At 35.2% G+C, this 20,187-nt stretch overlaps 2 protein-coding genes across 2 annotated transcripts; both read left to right on the top strand.

The window, feature by feature from the left end:
* The first annotated feature begins 10,755 nt into the window (after nucleotides 1–10,755).
* LOC138905496 (uncharacterized) lies at nucleotides 10,756–13,471 on the top strand. Its single transcript, XM_070194019.1, has 4 exons — nucleotides 10,756–10,857; nucleotides 10,900–11,577; nucleotides 11,887–11,979; nucleotides 12,965–13,471. Exons 1-4 carry the CDS (start codon nucleotides 10,756–10,758, stop codon nucleotides 13,469–13,471), a joined length of 1,380 nt encoding a protein of 459 aa, XP_070050120.1.
* A 1,622-nt stretch (nucleotides 13,472–15,093) lies between these two features.
* On the top strand, nucleotides 15,094–17,073 carry LOC104110141 (peroxidase 7). The gene is made up of 3 exons (XM_009619581.4): nucleotides 15,094–15,387; nucleotides 15,718–16,063; nucleotides 16,572–17,073. Exons 1-3 carry the CDS (start codon nucleotides 15,157–15,159, stop codon nucleotides 16,979–16,981), a joined length of 987 nt encoding a protein of 328 aa, XP_009617876.1. The 5' UTR covers nucleotides 15,094–15,156; the 3' UTR covers nucleotides 16,982–17,073.
* Nucleotides 17,074–20,187: the final 3,114 nt, after the last annotated feature.

Raw genomic sequence — 20,187 nt, 5'->3', positions numbered from 1 at the left:
TCCTTTTCTTCCATGGAGTAAAATGCTTGCGTCATTAAGAAAAAATAATGCGAAATTACAATAAGGATGTATTCAACATTTCCTCCTGTTAAATAGGTTTTACCCAAAGAAAGAAAAGAGAAGAGAAGGACAAACAATATGAAAAATAATGACTACATAATGCTGGGATGTTAACATGTTTGGTCAATAAATTATAATAGCGGAAGGGGAAAAGTGTGAAACATGTATAAATAGGCGTTAAAACGTCTAACTAATAAACTATTATGGGGGAGGGAAACATTAAGTACAGTAGAATTTTGACGCTTAAAGTAAAGTATATGGAAAATGAGAGAAAAAAGCAAGGAAAAAATAGTAGGTTATTTTTACCCAAGAGATATGCCAATTCGCGTTTGCTATGATCAAAATTATACACACAAAAAAAAAAAAAAAAATCTGTTGTTTTTCTTGATTTTTAATTTACTCAAACATAATATATTGTTGGAGAGATTTGAATCCAATAAGAAAGTTACTACTTTTACAAAAGTCGACGAGCTGCCACAAGCAGTATAGACTCAATACCATTTAGCCCAACGAGGTGAGGAACTACTTAGAAAACTTCATACTTTGGCTAACAGTAGGACTAAAGAAATCAAATGAAACTCAATATGTTCAAATCATAGACAAACAACAACAACAACGACGACCCAGTGAAATTCCACTAGTGGGGTCTGGGGAGGATAGTGTGTACGCAGATCTTATCCCTACCCCGAGGGAGTAGAGAGGCTATTTCCGAAAGACCTTCGGCTCAAGAAGACGAAAAGAGACAATATCAGTATCACCAATAGAGACCATAGGAAAAATAATATCATGTAAATGAAAAAGTAGATGCAAAGCAAACGTGATAGAGAGTATATAGACGCGGCACTATTGAAAACAAAAGAGTAGTAAGATACAACATTGCCACTAGCTGACATCGGCAAAAACCCTACCATACTAGCCTCACAAAGGTACGAAGTTAGGTAGACTTAACTACCTCCTAACCCACAATCCTAATACTCGACCTCCACACTTTCCTATCAAGAGTCATGTCCTCGAAAATCTGAAGTCTCGCTATGTCCTGCCTGATCACCTCTCCCCAATACTTCTTAGGTCGTCCTCTACCTCTTCTCGTGCCCTCCAAAGCCAACCGCTCACACCTCCTTACAGGAGCATCTGGGCTTCTCCTTTGTACGTGTCTGAACCATCTGAGTCTTGCTTCCCGCATCTTGTCATCAATGGGAGCCACGCCCACCTTCTCCCGAATATCTTCATTCCTGATCTTATCCATCCTAGCCAACACTCAACCCCATAAATCATGGCCGGTCTAACCACCGCTTTGTAAAACTTACCTTTGAGTATCAGTGGCACTCTCTTATCACACAAGACTCCAGATGCTAACCTCCACTTCATCCACCCTACCTCAATTCGGTGTGTGACATCCTCGTCGATCTCCCCTCCACTCTGAATAACCGACCCAAGGTACTTGAAATTTTCACTACTTGGTATGGCATGTGATTCAAGCCTCACTTCCACGCCCACTTCCCTCGGCTCAGTGCTGAACTTACACTCCAGGTATTTCGTCTTCGTCCTGGTCAGCTTGAAACCCTTAGACTCAAGGGCTTGTCTCCATATCTCCAACCTCTCGTTAACACTGGTTTGTGACTCATCAATCAGAACTATGTTATCAGCGAATAACATATACCATGGCACCTCCCCTTGAAATCATCGACAATAGTAATTGATATCCTAGCACAATATTACTAAGAATAAACATGACACGGCTAAAGTTTCTACCCTGTGCGATTATCTTCCACTCCTCTTCCTCCAGCCCTTTCCTTTTTGCCCTCTCTCAAAGCATAGAGTTATTTTTCATGTGTCTGTTATACTTATATATTTAGCCCAAAACTTAAAACTGATGAGGCTTTGGTCTTCCTAATCAATGCAACGGTTTGGTTGTTTATTGCATGCTAAAGACTGTGCTTGTCCATTCTTAACTACAATTGGAAGGCAAAAGCCATAGAGATGCAGAAATTAAAGGCACTTTTAGTGGTGACAAAATGAATAAATAAATAGTTATTCATCCATATTATCCAATAAAAAATGGGTTCGATAATAAACTTTTTAAAAAGAAGAATTAACTCAAATAGCTGCTCACCCAACCGTTTAAACTAATAGCCAATGGAGGTATAATATATGCATAATTTATGTATTATATGTGTATAATTATGTATAATCAATATATAAACTATGTATATGGCTAGAAATTATAAACAATGAATAGAGCCGGCTATTTGTATAAAGACCCCTTTTAAAAATGGGTCAAATATGGATAAGATTCATATTATCTACTTAAAAGCTAGATAACCAATAGATTTAACTTTTATATTTACAAAGACTCAAATTTGTGAGTTTCTCAAATTTGGAAGATTAGGTTCTCCCGAAAGTGATCGATCATATTCAAAAATCATGGATACATACCCATATTATTCATCGGTTACCCATTTTCTATCCCTATCAAAAGTGAGTCGGGTCAAATATTTTATTCATTTCTACCTTAGCCGTTTCGATATATGCCCTTTATTCGCTAGAGTTTCCTTTTCTCTGTAATTCCATTCCATTTCTATTTCAGATGTCAAATGAGAGAAGAGGAGCGACCAATAAAAATACCTCAACAACAATTGCTCAACAAAGTCAGGCTTGCCAATGAGCGACATTCACTTCCAGAATTTATTGAATATGATATGCAGAATGAACTTTCTAGTAATGAAGCTGATGTAAATTTGTAGTTGTCAAAAGGCTGATTTGTCCTCCAATGCTTTCATGAAATAAAATCTTTAATTTGTCAAAAAAAGGAACTTAATAAGCAGACGATAATTATTGATTTAAGAGGAACACCATGTTGGTTCTTAGAGAGAATATGGTGTTGTAGCTGCTTAGAGGAAGAAGATTCGAAGACCAAACTACGTATTCTTTCTTCTCACAATTAGCCCTCATTTCTAAAGGGTGGCCTCATTTTAAAAGAAGAGCCGGCTCTCATTGTTTACAGTTCGACCTCGTCATGTTTCCATTGACGTTTCAGCTGCATATAATTAATGCCGTGTCTTCCCCGAAACATACATTTTCTAAGACAATTTAAACCACGTAATATGAAAAATCAATGTTAACGGGCGCTCACATTTGATATGAGATTTAAATGATAAAATAAATTATCTCAAAACTTGAGCAGGGAAATTGATGGAGTAACAGGCAGACGTTCAAGAGTAAAAGTCGTCAGTTCCTCACTGATAGTTCCACCATTAAATGAAGGGAAAAGGGTTTAAAAAATATCAATTTATTATACGAAATATTTTAATATTAGCATGCGTTATACTTTGGAGTAATCGTTGGTGATATGATTTCACATTCATCAGAAGGTGAGAATGATTTGCAAAGAAAATTCAAAGAGAAGGAAGGTGGATTTGTGAAGGAGTTCGATACAAACGAGGTTAATCGAAGCTCTTGTCTAAAGAGCTTATGATATTTTGGTTCAAGCCTAATACAATTGGGTCAAGCAGGCATTGGGCTCAAATTGCTTCTTTGTGATATTCCGCCAATAATGCATATATTTATTTATTGTTGACTTATATTTTACTACTTTTAATCGCCTTTTGAGTGTTTATTATATTACTTTATACTTAATATTATATTTTAATTTAGTAGGAATAAAGCCGTGTGAAATTGAAAAACTTTGAAGCAAAACTGAATAAAACGCGGAACAAAAGAAATAAAATAAGGTGACAAAGGGAGGGACACCCTTTGGTGTTTGTTCTCCAAATGTAAGATAAAAGGGAAGGGCAATTCAATAAGAAGGAATTGAGCGTGCAAAAATTTATTGGATTTAGTGCGAGGCGCTACCCTGGATGTTCGAAGTGGGGACTAGTCCTATTTCGCCTGTGACTTAGTTATTTCGGCCCTACACACTCTCAACTCGTATAAAAGAGATCTTAAACCTATTTTGGAGGGGTAGAAGATTTTTGAGAGGAACTTTTGACGAAGGGAAAGCATAAAGCCGCCGTGGAGGCTGGGTTTCATCTTTTCTTCCACCAAAGTTAGTAATTTTTATGTTTCTTTATATGATTTGTTGTTTGGCTACCATATCAATGTGGAGCTAAACTTCACGTTCTAGGGTTATAGTTCTTTCATGATTATTGTTATTCGAATATTGATTTTGCTTTCTTGATTTATCATATTAGTTTATTTATTTAATCTTGCGCCTAATTATTTGATTGTTTAATCACCAATTGAATACTATCTACGAATCTAGTGTTGAACTCGGAATCAGAAATTCTAGATTGCACATAGGATTGAGGAGAGCAAGTTCTTGACTCTGGGCATCGGGGAACGGATTTGCGGTTAGGATAAACATATATCCAATTGCCTTGCTTGGTTGATGTACAGGAATTATAAATGTGTTCTTGTTAGTTCTAATTCCATAGACATATATGCGTTATGTTAGCTTGAATAGGCGAGTAAGAACTTGACAGATTCTCATGAGCAATATTAATCATGTCAACCAATAAGCTAGATAAATTAGTTAGTCAATTTAATTGAAGAATATAATAGGAATGTTAGATAGCCCATAACCCTAGATTGTTTCATCACATTAATAACATAAAAATCTACTCTTCCTTTGTTCAGAGTTCATTATTTGTTTTCCTTTTATTTTAATTAGATTAGAGTCATATACTTCTATGTTTAATTCTTATTTAGATAATTAGGATAGTCTAATTTAGTTAATAGTTAATCACAAGTCCTCGTGGGTTCGACATTCGACTTTTACTTGACGACCGTGTATACTTGCGTGTGCGTTTGGCAACAACAAGTTTTTGGCGTCATTGCTAGGGACTTCGAATTAGCTTATTTTCTAGATTAGACTTTTACTTTTATCTTTACAAGTTTTTTTCCTTTTTATAAATATTTTTATTTTTATAACAATTTGATAATCTTTGTCTTAGTGTGTTTCTAGTTCTCTCAACATAACATATGGGGATGAAATATCCAGAGGTAAGGTTATTGATGAAGACGCTTGGTTGACGGAAGACTTTTATGGCCCGTCTTTTTTGGCTTGTCATGACCTGAACTCTGGGAGGTCTGAATTTGAATATGGGACTAAGGGTTGGTATTGAGACGGATATTCTCGATTAAGGGAATATGCGGAATGATGTTGTCTTCTAACATCGTTGGTGAGTAATTGGTTTAAGGAGAGAGATGAGCTTGCCATAAAATTGATAATTTTGGCTTGGTTGTGCATAATTTGGATGCATATTTGAGTGCAAAGGTTGATGCGTGTAACACCCAACAATTTAATGATGAGTTGTGTGAAGCTGAAAAAAATCTTCTAGACCAAATTGAGGAGTTAAACAAGAATACCAATCATTAGACCATATTTTTTTTTATGATGTCAATGTTGAGAAGAGTGCTCTAGAGTCACATAAAGGAGTAGATAACATTAATTTAGGAGACTTGAGTGTATGTATATACGGGGATGTAAATAGTAGTATAATTCATGAGTTAGGCGCATTAGACCTCAATCCAATCATTTTTTCACATTGTGTTTAGATAGTGAGATAGTAATCAAGCCATCTGAGCTATGGGGGAGTCAAAGAGTGAGGATGAGAGTGCCTATATTTTTGAATTTGATGTGCCGAAAAATAAAAATTACATTCCTCATCTAAGGACCGAGAAGTACATGGTAAAAAATTTATTACTTGGCCTGGTTATCTTTGTAGCCCCACCACTTGAGCATAGCCGCAGACTCGATGCCATGTTAGAGGTACAATTCATAAGTTCGAGGTGGAGGAAAAAGTAGTTCACGTCGTGCCGCGACGTTAAATTAGACGCTTGTTGGGAGGCAACCCAGCTTTACTGCTTTATTTTATTATTTTTGTAGTATTGTTTCGTTTTGTAGGATTATGTACATAGGAAGAAAAGTCACTGGAAGCGTGCAAAAGCGAGCCAGATGGTTGGAACTAGTGTGAGATACCCGCACAAAGGATCATCCTTGGGAGAAGTCTGAATACCCTGTGAGCTGTTATTGCTTCGGCCTTTGGCCTTTCAGGGAGTTTTTTGTCCACCCTTGTTATTTTTACTTTATTTGTGCATTTGGGACATTGCACTCTTTTAAGTGTGCGGTGGAAGATTATCTATGCTTTGTATAGATAATAGTATATTGTTAGTTTCTTATCTTTTTATTGTTAGCTAGATTTTTATTTTTAATTGCATAGTTAACAGAATTAATGGTGTAGTATAGTAGTAGTAGTTTTAGTAGCTTAATTTAAAATTTTAAAAAAATCAAAAAAAAAAATTGAAAATATTGGACTTTTCCCGACAATGGATCTCCTAGACAGTTTTCTTAAGTGATTAAAGTCTAAACAAAAAAATTGCAAAATAGGAAAAATAAAAAAAATGTTTCTTTTAGTTTTTCATAGGTAGCAATAATCCCCCGTGGTTTTTCTTTGTGCCTCGGTTCTTTTTCATGGAATGTAGTTTGAACCGGGTAGTTTTTTCTTTTAGAGTAGATTAGAAATTTAGGAAATAAAAAGGAAGAAGATTGATGAATCTAGGTGCCCTTGACTTGTTTGATAGTAGCATATTTAAGCTTTAGCATGTGTAGTATCTTCCCTATGATTTGAAATTATTGATGATGCCTTGCTTAGTTGGATAGCATGTTTTATGACGCCTATGTCTCGTTTTCTTGACTTATGTTCACTTTGCGCTTAATGCTTAATATCTCGTGGCTCCGTGAATACTTGCATTATTTGAGAGTCGGAATGAGACCGTCCTTAGTGAGTCATGTATCATGTGTGGTGAGGTTTTTGTGTAGTCCATGTTTTTGTGATTAAGTCTAGAACTTGCCCGGTATGTGAGTTGAAGCAAAATTTTAGGTGATGCTCGGTTTGAAAAATGATTTTAGGCATTCTTTGATCTTTTTGATCATATTGCTTATCACAAATAAAATTTATTCTTAGTTAACTCTTTTGAGCCTATAGACTTTTAGTTGGTACCCACATTACAAGCATATACCCTTTTTGTTCTTAATTGACATTGTTTTAATTTTTTTTTACCTCTTAAAGTATGTTAATTATAAAATGAGCACTAAAAGAAGTAAGAAAAGACTAAGTATGGGGTGGCTTTTGAGTGGAACCAATGAAAGAAAGAAGGGTATACTTATTTTGTAAAATAATACACCACTAGCAGAAATTTTAAAAAAAATGTGAAAAGAGAGAAGGAAAAATATAGGTGAATAAATTGTTGTCTTATTCTTGCTAGTGGGGTATAAATTAAAGTAGTGCTTAAAGAAAAAAGAAATATTTTTTGGAGGTGAACTTGTTTGTGAAGTTGAAGTTGGATTGAGAAAATATGCGTTTAAAGTTGATTATGTGATGTGTTAAAGTGCTCAGGAGGGTGAACCACTATTCCTAAATATATTCTACCCATCCCTTAGCCGACATTATAACCATGAAAAGTCCTAATTGATTTTAGATCGAGCGAGCTTACATTAGTAGAGGTTTACATTAAGGGCAAGCCTATGGTACCAATTACATGCATGTGATTTCTTTGTGAGCATGAGCAATTTTCTTTGATATATGTGAGTTCTTAAAATATATTTGAGCATTTGATTCGAATGTGTGGATTCAACTTAATCTCTTGATCTTGTTGTGAGAGCACATAATTTCATGAGGGATAGGTAACATTATTAGACTTCTCTACAATGCTGGGTGTTCAAGCCATGAGTGCATTATGACATTTGGTTGATTTTTGAGGCTAGGATTGTTATGAGCATGTTGTCTTTGTTTGAATATTTTTTAAGAATGACATAAGTAAAGGGAAGTGTGTGTTGAATATATATGCTAAGCTTAATTGTTGCTATCCATTGGTGTAGTGTGCTTCGAATATGTTAAGTGCTCAAAGATAGAGTAAATTGTTAGTTGACTCGAGGACGAGCAAGATTTTAAGTGTGGGGTGGTGATATTCGGCCAATAATGCATATATTTACCTATTGTTGCCTCATATTCTACTACTTTTAATCGTCTTTTGAGTGTTTATTATATTACTTTATGCTTAATATTATATTTTAATTGAGTAGGAATAAAGCAGTATGAAGATGAAGAGATTTGAAACAAAACTGAATAAAACGCGGAACAAAAAGAAAGAAAAATAAAAGAATAAAATAAGGTGATCGGGGGGGGGGGGGGGGGTTTGGTGTTTGTCCCCCCAAATGTAAGACATAAGGGAAGGCCAATTCAATTGAAAGCTAAGAAGGAATTGAGCTTGCAAAAACTTACTGGATTTAGGGCCTGGACGCTCGAAGCGGGGACTAGTCCTATTTCTCCTGGGACTTGGTTATTTCGTCTCTACATATTCCCAACTCATATAAAAGGGGTCCTGAACCTATTTTGGAGGGGAAAAAGGTTTTTGAGAGGAACTTTTGACGAAGGAAAAGTACAGAGCCGCTGTGGAGGCCGAGTTTCATCTTTTCTTCCACCAAACTTTGTAATTTTTATGTTTCTTTGTATGATTTGTTATTTGGCTACCATGTCTATGTGGAGCTAAACTTTACATTCTAGGGTTATGGTTCTTTCATGATTATTGTTATTCGAATATTGATTTTGCTTTCTTGATTTATCATATTAGTTTATTTATTTAATCTTGCGCCTAATTATTTGATAGTTTGATCACCAATTGAATACTATCTACGAATCTAGTATTGAACTCAGAAGTGAAAATTCTAGATTGCACATAGGATTGAGTAGAGCAAGTTCTTGACCCTGGGCATCGGGGAACGGATTTGCGGTTAGGATAAACATATATCCAATTGCCTTGCTTGGTTGATGTACAGAAATTATAAATGTGTTCTTGTTAGTTCCAATTCCATAGACATATATGCGTTAGGTTAGCTTGAATAGGCGAGTAAGAACTCGACAGATTCTCATGAGCAATATTAATCATGTCAACCAATAAGCTAGATAAATTAGTTAGTCAATTTAATTGAAGAATACAATAGGAATGTTAGATAGCCCATAATCCTAGATTGTTTTCACACATTGATAACATAAAAATCTACTCTTCCTTTGTTCAGAGTTTATTATTTTTTTTTTATTATTTATTTTGATTAGATTAGAGTCATATACTTCTATGTTTAATTCTTATTTAAATAATTAGGATAGTCTAATTTAATTAATAGTTAATTACAAGTCCTCGTGGGTTCGACATTTGACTTTTAGTCACTTTATTACTTGACGACCGCGTATACTTGCGTGTCTGTTTGGCCGCAACAGACTGCTCATTTCGTCTTGGGCCCAATACACTAAAAAGTCTGCTTAGGTTTTCTAGATAGAATTAGAAGAATCTAGTGAGAAAGTAAAATGTATTTATTTTCCTTTGTTTCTGTACATATCTTATAGGTAGTTATAGCTTGACAAATAAACATAGTACATGTGGATAGTTAGTTATGCAAAATATTCTTTTATTATTTATATATATACACATGACTTGTAAAGAAAGAATTCGTTGAATACACTGAAAAGTTTCAGCTACACAAAATTCTCTCCTACATCAATGAATTCTATTATGGTATTATAGCTTTAAGGCTCGATCCTTTCCATCCTTCTTCTCTTGTTTCTTATCCTCCTTTATCTTCCTTTCTCAGTCTTTCTTTCTTTTTGAAGACCAGTTGCAATGTTGGATCCTTCTGATTCATCTTCAGCTACTCATATCACCAAAACAACAGAATCTGAAGCTCAGTCAGGGACTGTTATTCCTGATTCCTCTCACCCTTTTTATCTTCATCCCTCATATTCTTTAGGCATGCTCCTTGTCAACACTGTTTTTGATGGAAAAGGGTATGTTGGTTGGAGGAGAGGTATCCTCATAACCTTATCTACTAAGAACAAGGTGAAATTTATAGATGTGACCTTTTTTCAACCCACGATCTCTTGTGATTCTTTCAAACCTTGGGCTAGAACAAATGATATGGTGATATCTTGGCTATTGAACACTCTGACTAAGGAGATAGTAGATAGCAGAGAGTACCCTCTACTCTAAAACAACCAGGGAGATCTGGTTAGAACTCGAGGAAAGAGTTGGCAAAGCAATGAACCTCAGCTTTACCACCTGCAGAAGGAAATCAGTCAATCAGTGCAGGGAAATTTGGACATTGCAGGATACTACACCAAGCTCAAAAGGCTTTGGGATGAGCTTGACAGCCTAGACACTTGTCAACATTGTACCTATGATTGTAATTGTGGAGGAAAGATCAAAACATACAAATCTCAACAGGATAGAAGGCTAATTCAATTTATGATGGGACTGAATGAAGCCTACTCTGGCCCAAGAAGCAGCTTGGTTATGCTCTCACCCTTACCCTCAATCAACAATGCTTACTCCTTTCTTATCAGGGATGAGAAGCAAAGAAAGGTGCAAATTTCTCAGCCTACTGGAGCGATGGCTTTCTTAGCTAGTAAGCAGCAAATAAGTTTAATGCAGAAAGGGAAAACTCTGAGGGAAAGAAGTCTGTTCAGTTTTGTGCTTATTGTAAGAAGCAAAATCATACCATTGAGAATTGCTACAGGCTTATTGGATTCTCATGTGACTTCAAGTTTACCAAGTCGAAAAGATATGCTCTAACTCCTAAGAGTAATCAGTATTGCCTGCAAAAGATGGTGGAAATCAGTCACTTCCTTCAGGGGAAAAAAACCAATGACACATGATCAGTATCATAGCCTGTACCAGTTGCTTTCAAATGTCAAAGTTGGGAACCAAGGCAATCAGATTAATGAGGAAGCAGTTTCAGCAAATTGTGTTGGTATATTTCCTTCTCCCTAGCCTTCTACTCCTTCTCAGATTAATGAGGAAGCAGTTTCAGCAAATTGTGTTGGTATATTTCCTTCTCCCTGGCCTTCTACTCCTTCTAGATCATTCATTAGTGTTTCTTTAAACTTTGTTTCTTGGATACTAGATTCAGGAGCATCAAAACATATGACTTCTGATTCCAGACTTCTGTTTAATATTCAGACTTTCTCTAAACCTGTTTATGTTACTCTACCCAATTCTCTTAAAGTTTTAGTTTATCAGTATGGTTCAGTTTCTCTTTTAACTCAGCTCACTTTACAGAATGTTTTATTTGTTCCAAGTTTTAATTATAATTTGTCTGTTCACAAATTACGCCTACAATTCAATTCCATCCTAATATTTTCTTCTCTTGGTGCTACATTGCAGCCCGCTTCAATGAAGAGGCCAGTGGTGCTTGGTGAAGTAAAGCAGGGACTCTACATTTTTAATTCAAGTGAAGTCAAGTCTAGAGCTGGAGTTATTAGTAAAATCAAGTCATTTTGCCTTTCTCTTTATAATCAGCATGCTAGGAGTCAGTTTTCAAATTCTATTTTAGCTTCAGTTTTCGGTGATGTAAGCCTTTGTCATACCATAATGGGACATTTGCCATTTTCTAATATGAAGAATATTAGTTCTATTGCTTATTCTGGTTCTTTTTCTAACACATATTCTTGTGACATTTGTGCTAAGGCAAGACAAGTCAAATTATCTTTCCCTTCTAGCTCTATCACTATAAAATATATTTTTGATCTTATATACATTGACACTTGGGGGCCCTATAAGACTAATACTCATGAGGGCTTTAAATATTTTCTTATTGTTGTGGATGATTATAGTAGAGTACTTTGACTTTTCTTCTTAGGACCAATTCTAATGCTTTTCCAGTCCTTAAGAATTTTCTAGCCATGAAAGAAAGACAATTTGGCACTAAAGTAAAGTCAATTAGATCAGATAATGCTTGGGTGTTAGGTTCTGGTTCTCAACACTTTGAATTTTTAGCTTCACAGGGGATTTTACATCAAACAACCTATCTTTACTCTTCTCAACAGAATGGCGTCGTTGAGAGAAAACATAGGCATCTCCTTGAAACCTGTAAAGCACTATTATTCTACTCAAATTGCCTATTCACTTCTGGGGAGAATGCTTGTTAACTGCCACCTATCTAATAAACAAATTCCCTTCTAAAGTTCTAAAAGAGAATTCACCCTATGAAATCCTATTTGGAACACCTCCTTCATATTCTAATCTCAAGGCTTTTGGTTCACTTTGCTATGCCACTACCTTACCTGTACATAGATCAAAATTGGATCCTAGATCACTAAAGTGTATGTTTTTGGGGTATCCTTTTGAGAATAAAGGATACAAATTACTTGATTTACAGTCTAAAAGGGTGCTCATTCCTTGGAATGTGGTCTATCATGAGCACATCTTCCCATTCTCTTCTAAGGAATCCATTCACATTTTTCCTAATAACTCATAAACACCTCACCCAGATCACCCTGTTCCTCTTTCCCCTATCTATCCTAAGGAACTTTCAGACTCTAGAACTCCATGTCCTCCATCTTCTAACCTACCTGCTTGTTCACCTTCACCTACTGCCCCCTCACCTTCTACTCCAATTTCTTCTCACTCTCCCTTTTCACCTATCATACACTCTCCTTACCACACTACAGATTCACATTTCCTTTTGAATGATAAGTCCCCTCCCATCTCAAGTCATTCTTCTGAACCTATTCAGCCAGCACTTAGGAGGTCACTAAGGGATTATCATCTCCCCTTCTACTTAAATGATTACATTTGTAATTCTATTTTTTTTACTAATGTTTCCTCCAGTTGTTTTACCTCCCCTGTGACCCCTCATATCTTGTCTTTCTCAACTTTATCACACTCCAATCAAACTCTTTTAAACTCAGTTTCTTATATGTCAGAACCTTCCTTCTATTATCAAGCTTCCTTACATCCAGGTTCGGTTGAGGCTATGTCCAAAAAAATTCAAGATCTTGAAACTAACACGACTTGGGAGGGCGTAGAACTACCCAAAGACAAGTAAGCTTTACCTTGTAAATGGGTTTACAAGGTGAAATATAAACAAGATGGGTCGCTTGAAAGATATAAAGCACGGTTAGTTGTAAGAGGGGAAATACAAAGAGAAGGCATAGATTTTACTGAAACCTATTCACTAGTGGTGAAAATGACTACTATAAGGTGCTTATTGACTATGGCAGTTAACAAGAACTGGGAAGTTTTTCAACTAGATGTTAATAATGCCTTCTTGCATGGTGATTTGCAAGAAGAAGTTTACATGAAATTTCCCGCTGGCCTCTCCCCTCCTATGCCTAATTATGTGTGTAGACTCAAGAAATCACTCTATGGGCTACGACAAGCATCAAGACAGTGGTATGCTCGACTCACAACAGCCCTGAGTTTCAAAGGCTTCTCGCACTCACTCAATGATTACTCTTTTTTCTTTAAACACTCAGACGGGAAAACAACTATTATTGCAGTTTACATGGACGATATCTTACTAACAGGGAATGGCTGGTACGAGTTCTACACGATCTCTCTGTTTCTCCTTCTTTACTAGTGTCGCTTCACTCCGATAGTCAGGCGGCGATGTCCCGTCTTCCATGAACGCACCAAACACGTTGACCTTGATTGTCACTTTGTGCGTCAGCAGTACCTCGCCGGCCTTATATCTTTGTCGTATGTACCTTCGATTACAAAACCCCTTTCTAGGCCATCTCACATATCCGTTTTGGGCAAGTTGGGGATTGTTTCACATCCCTCCAACTTGAGGGGGGATGTTAGTGATATGATTTCACATTCATTAGAAGGTGAGAATGATTTGCAAAGAAAACTTAAAGAGAGAAAATGAAGGTGGATTTGTGGAGTAGTAGTTTGATACAAACGAGGTTAAGCGAAGCTCTTGTCTGAAGAGCTTCTGATATTTTGGTTCAAGCTTAATACAATTGGGTCAAGCAGGCATTTGGCTTAAATTGCTTCTTCGGACTGCTTATTTCGTCTTGGGCCCAATACACTAAAAAGCATGCTTATGTTTTCTAGAAAGAATTAGAAGAATCTAGTGAGAAAGTAAAATGTATTTATTTTCCTTTGTTTCTGTACATATCTAATAGGTAGTTATAGCTTGACAAATAAACATAGGACAAGTGGATAGTTAGTTATGCAAAAGATTCTTTTATTATTTGTATATATACACATGACTTGTACAGAAAGAATTCACTGAATACACTGAAAAGTTTCAGCTTCACAAAATTCTTTCATGCGTCAATGAATTCTATTAGTAATTAATTAATACCATTCGGTTAACAAATTGTCACCCATTTACTTTTTAACTCTTACAAAAGGTAATTTTAAACCAAAGCCAAAAGTGAAGAGATAAATTTAGACCATTTTTCTCACATATTTTACATTCAGCCAATTACCCCGGTTCATGCTAGAGCTCTATTTAAATCAAGGATAAATACAAGATGGTTCGCGAAGAGTATGAATAAGCCCAAAAGTATAATCAAGGAATAAATTAAAATATTTCGTATGGTAAAAATAACAAAATGAAAATTTTGATATTTTTTTTTGAAGTTCATTAATTTTGTTCAGTTATGAAGTAAATATCTTTTAAAATATATTCTTTTCGAAATTAATTTTCGGGGATTAATTACCATACTGTTGAAAATATTCCTGTTACTTGTTTTTTATCAACATACAAACAAAAACACTACTTCTGCATAAAACAATACAAGACAAGGCCCAATACGCACTTCCCCACTACTATTACGCTCAAGAACTGTGTATGACCAACTAAATACCAAAAAAAAAAAAAAATACAAAATATAATTTTGAACTATAACTTTCTTGTATAAAACATTTGGGTGTAAAATAGTTTTTCAGAAAAATATTACGGCGAACAATAGCGATGTACTAGATAAGTCTGTGATGCATGCACTTCTTTTTGTATATGTTTATAGTCAACTCGGACATTTTCTTTTTCTATAATATATATATCTCCACCGCGAATCCTAATATTATTAAATTTATAGTATATTGTTAACGCAATTTGTACATGTTCGCACGTCTCGAGTTTCTGAACCTAAAGGAGGTGCTTCTCACGTATGCTACTACCTACAACTCAAAGCGATGATCATTTTCATTGGCTACTTCAAAAATTATATATATAGATAGGTATACATTAACAAAACAAGCAATTCCACTTCATTATTTCAGTTGAAGCTCCTCTTCCCCAAATTTCAAAGAATGAAGAGTTTTTCAAGTACCGCCACTTTGCTTTACGCCACGGCCTTCTTTCTAGTGGCCTTCGTTTCTGCTTTACCATTTGACGATATTGACCTTCCTTTCGATTACTATAGCCTTAGCTGTCCCAAGCTTGAGGAAATTGTACACAACAAAATGGAGGAATGGGTTAAAAAAGATTATACCCTTGCTCCTGCTCTCATGAGGTTGCATTTCCACGACTGCGTTGTTAGGGTAAGTAAGCATATTCGAGAGATAATTTAACCTTAAATTCTTATTTTACTTTTTAATCATGCTTTTATATATAGCCATAAAAATGTCATAGAATATTTAAAATCACATATTTAAGAAGTTTTTCTTTCATTCTTAAACTTCGTCCTCGATCAAACACCGTCATATAAATTGAACATAAATATATAAGTTAAATTATAGTTAATATAACCCAAAAAAGGTCTAGTTTAAAGCTATATCTCCACTTTTTGGAATTTTTATTTGAGTGTACAAAGATGTGATACCTAGGTACAAAATGTTCTTTAATTAAGTTTGATATTGTGTGGATGGTAGGGATGTGATGCTTCAATACTGTTAGACCACGAAGGAAGTGAGAAGAGTGCCAAAGCAAGTAAGACATTAAGGGGATTCGAGGTAATAGAGGACATCAAAAGAGAAGTGGAGAGAGTGTGCCCAAGGACAGTGTCGTGTGCTGATATTCTAACCGTAGCTGCTCGAGACGCCACACTTGCTGTAGGTGGTCCATTTTGGATGGTTCCATATGGTAGGAAAGATGGTACAGTTTCATATGCTAAGGAAGCTGATCAATTGGTCCCTACGGGTCACGAAGTAGTCACTGATTTGCTTGAACTTTTCCAGTCCAAGGGCTTGAATGTTCTCGACTTGGTTGTCCTCTCTGGTGAGTCTAACTAGCCACCTAGCTTCTATTTTATATGACACATTTTTTGTTTTAGTATGATCCCAAAAGAATGGCACATTCTCTTACTTATATATGAAAACTACGTAACTTAACATCCATATTTTCGTTTATTGACATGACTTGTTGGCCGGACTCACTTGATATAAACGTTCATTTTTTTTAATGATTAAAAAAAGGACATGTGAAATTCTCACAGACATTCATTTAATTGGTTAATTTTGACACCTTACGCAGATTTGGCTTACATATCAAAATTTTCCTTTAATTTCTTAAACTTCATATATATTCAGTCAAACACTTCCAGATAAACTCAGACAGGAAGGGTAATCCTTATCTATGTAGCTATTTTTGGTTTAATGATCGATCGGGGATATCGATGGACTAGATCTACGCCCATCAAATTAAAGTAGCAAAAAAAGCTATAACTCAAATTAAGAATTACAGTTGAATATTAGTGTTGGTTTAATTATTTACGTTATATATGTAGGAGCTCACACAATTGGAAGAACCACATGTGAATCTCTGCAATACCGGCTATACAATTATAATGGAACTAGAAAATCAGATTCAAGGCTCGATCATCTCTACTTAAACTATTTGGAAAGGAAGTGCAGATGGGCATCTGAATATGTTGACCTTGATGCTGTTACTCCCAAGAAATTTGATGTTCAGTACTACAAGAATTTGCAGAAGGGAATGGGACTATTGTTGACAGACCAATTGCTCTACTCAGATCCAAGAACTGCACCTATTGTCACAGCTTTGGCTACTCAACCAGACGTCTTTGAAAACCTGTTTGCAGCATCTATGGTCAAGCTTGGAAATATTCAAGATTATCTTAGCGTTGATGGTGAGGTCCGACTCAGTTGCGCCAGTGTTAATAGTCCTGGTTATTAATATTTTGACGGACTTTTAAAGTTATATATATACATGGACAGTGTAAAGATATTTTATACTATCAGTATGAATTTGTTCCTTTTTCTTTTTCACTACTACACTATTTTGTACTTCGAAATTTGCAAATTAAACTCCGAAATATTTAATTATCTGATGATAGTCCTTGTTGAGATTTCTATGTATTATATTTATCCTTTTAATTAAGCTTGAAAGTTAGACGAGTTGTCGGCCGGACATTGTATTTGTATGATTTTTGGGTTGTTAATTGAACAAGATATTGAGAAAAACTCAGCATATCATTGAAAATAAGTGTGTATATCTGTGGATCTGCATGTATAGTTTTTATGAAGTGGTACATTTAACTTCTGTGATCGTGAATTAATCCCTTAAGCAATCTTTAGTTTGTTGAAGAATAAATTATAATAGGGGGTTGAATAGTAATTAAGTAATTCTCATCGTATGTCGGTAATTTAGTAATTAATTAAAAAAGCATAGCAGCATGTGAAGAAAGACTTCAAATAGTACTCCCTCTATTTCAATATACTTTGGCACATTTAGAATTTCGAAAGTTATATTTCTTAATTTTTTTGATATTTTTTCGGACATAAAATCTTTAATTTTTTTGAAATAAAATTTACATATTTAAAAATTACGTAAAAAGTACTATAAATTATAATAATTAGTAATTCAAAATATTTAAAAGGTATTTAAAAGTCTCGTGATTAAAGAAACATTCGTTTAACTCTCGAAATTTCAATAATACCACATAAATGAGGACATGATGAGTAATAAACTAGACCACCTTGCACATACCAACAGAGAAAGTACGGAAAAAATTGTATTCTCTAAAATGTTGTCATTTAAAGTAAAGTTTTCAAAATGATCAAATTAAGAACCTTTTGAGTTTCCGTATTTTTTTCTTTTTTCTTTCTTCTTTTCTTCTTTTTTCATTTTTTTTTTCTTTTTTCCCGTTGTTGTATTGTCGAACCATTGACCAAGCATACTAAAATGAATATTGATGGCTTGGGCGGATGTTTAATTTGAAAATATCCCATCCTACGTTATAATTTCATCCACAATTATAAACTAAGTAATTCCATTGTTGTTATTGCCACCTTTGATTTATTCTTTGTTTTTCTCTTTTTCCGCTTGGCAGCTAATTATCGGAGAATGTCTACTCAGAAACTTTTCTCTTCAAATGTGTGACCATTTTATTTTGTGTCTTATGTGCCCCCTCCCCCCTCCCCCCCCCCCCCCCCCCCCTTTTTTTTTTCCCTTTTTGGAATTGTCCATTTTCTTTGTGTCCAAAATCTGTAACAAATTGCGCCAATCATCCAAAATTCCACAGGACGCACTAGTCAGTATTTGCATTTGCATGTCTCTCCTCACGTCTCTTACTCATCTCATTCACCTACAACTTTTGGCTCCACTTGATCTTTCTACTGGGAGACGAACTACCCCACCACCTAGGTATACGTTAGAATAAATGCAATCAATCTATTCTTAATCTATGTCTCAGGTTCGAATTGAAAAAATTACTAAAAGGAAGTACTTTGTCCTTAAATAAATCTCGCATGGTACAAATCTAAAGTAGTCGAGTTGATAAATTCTAAATTGGAGAAGATTAAACAAAAAAAAGATTACCCTTTTGGCTCCACTTGATCTTTCTACTGGGAGACTAACTACCCCGCCACCTAGGGATGCAGTAGAATTATGGGTGTTTAACGGGCGGGCTGGGACGGGCTGGCCACAAAAAAAATCAGTCCGTCCGTTTAACGTTGCGGGCTGTTAGCGAGATGAGTTAGCGGGCTGTACTTTTTCGGGTTTTTTTTGTCCGTCCGGGTTCGGGCTTAGCGGGTTATTAGCGGGCCATGGATTACTTTTTTTTTAAAGTAAATTTTGTTTTTCTTATTCAATGTTATTGATACTTAAGTGTTTGCAAACTTTTAAGGCTTAGAATTAAACTTTGAAGTTTAAAATTTAAAATTTAAATTTTATAATGTTAAAATTAAAATTTGAAAGTAAGTGACTACAAAAAATTATTTAATAAGACTTATATGTAAGGATCAAGCTCCGAAGACTTTCATTTGATATTTTTATTGAATAATATATAATACTTCAAATTAAGTTGCAAGTTCTTTTTTGATTTTGTTATTTTTGAACTTGCAAATTAAAAGTTTACAACAATTACAAAAAATAAATAGTACATCATTTTTGTAAGTTCATCCATGTCAACATGAGGTTCTTGATTTCCGGCATTGGTTGAATCAGAACCATAAACTATTATATCTCCAATTTCTTAGTCCTCCGCTTCATCTACCTCGTCACGCCCTTGATTTCGCCGTTCTGATCTTATACAATCTCTGAAGCACACTAGAATTTTCAAAGCGTTGCTATCCAATGAATGACGGGTATCTCCTAGTTGCTGCCTTACTTGGCTAACTTTCTGATGCGACTATTGAAATCGGCACATTTAGCACGTCTCGAGCCATGGCCGAAAGAACAGGAAATTGATTTGAGTTGCTCCTCCACCAACCCAGTGGTAGAAATTCCTTTGTGCGGGGCTCTGCTGACTTTTGCAAGTAGAATTGAAGTTCATCAATATTCCTGCTACTGGTTTGTTGATGCTCCCCTATTGTAGACCAAATCAAATAATCTTCAACACCATCATTATCATCCAAAGCACTGGTCCCAGATGTTGAAACTGAACTTGAAGGAATATTTGCATCTACAGCAGAAGAAGCATCAACAATGTTAGCATAATAATTATATAATGTTTCTAAATATTTGTGTAGATCAGAAATACAAGTGTCAATATCAGGAGTTTCAGTTGGTCCAATATTCATATAAGAATATAAAGCAGTAATTAATTGGCGACAAGTGGCCATTTTGATAGAAGGGTTTAAAATAACACCAATTAGGTAAATAGGGGGAATTGGGTAAAAATATTTTTTAAACTTATCTAGCATAGATTCAACAACAGAAGTATATCCTTCTTTCTACTTCAAATTATGTAGTAAAAGAGAAATTTCAGCAATATGAACTAAATCATTTGCAATAGTAGGATAATAAGCTCCAGAAAACTCAAGTGTAGCCACATAAAATTTTTGTAAAAACTTTACAACATCTTCAATGACATCCCAAGTTCTAGATGTTAACAAACGGCTAGGATCGGTACAATGAGAATTAGCAACTTCAGTTATAGG

This window comes from Nicotiana tomentosiformis, chromosome 2 (genome assembly GCF_000390325.3).
Source record: "Nicotiana tomentosiformis chromosome 2, ASM39032v3, whole genome shotgun sequence".
Taxonomy (NCBI): domain Eukaryota; kingdom Viridiplantae; phylum Streptophyta; class Magnoliopsida; order Solanales; family Solanaceae; genus Nicotiana; species Nicotiana tomentosiformis.
Note: the sequence above shows the minus strand (reverse complement) of the source record. Positions and strands in the feature narration are given on the sequence as shown.

Bases quoted from the DNA above. Each gene is read 5' to 3' on its own strand.
- LOC138905496 (XM_070194019.1), top strand. From the start codon at position 10,756: ATGACACATGATCAGTATCATAGCCTGTACCAGTTGCTTTCAAATGTC. The intron at 11,578-11,886 runs GCAAGACAAGTC...TTGAATTTTTAG, and splicing joins CTTGTGACATTTGTGCTAAG to CTTCACAGGGGATTTTACAT. The intron at 11,980-12,964 runs GTAAAGCACTAT...TGGGTTTACAAG, and splicing joins TAGGCATCTCCTTGAAACCT to GTGAAATATAAACAAGATGG.
- LOC104110141 (XM_009619581.4), top strand. From the start codon at position 15,157: ATGAAGAGTTTTTCAAGTACCGCCACTTTGCTTTACGCCACGGCCTTC. The intron at 15,388-15,717 runs GTAAGTAAGCAT...TGTGGATGGTAG, and splicing joins TCCACGACTGCGTTGTTAGG to GGATGTGATGCTTCAATACT. The intron at 16,064-16,571 runs GTGAGTCTAACT...TTATATATGTAG, and splicing joins CGACTTGGTTGTCCTCTCTG to GAGCTCACACAATTGGAAGA.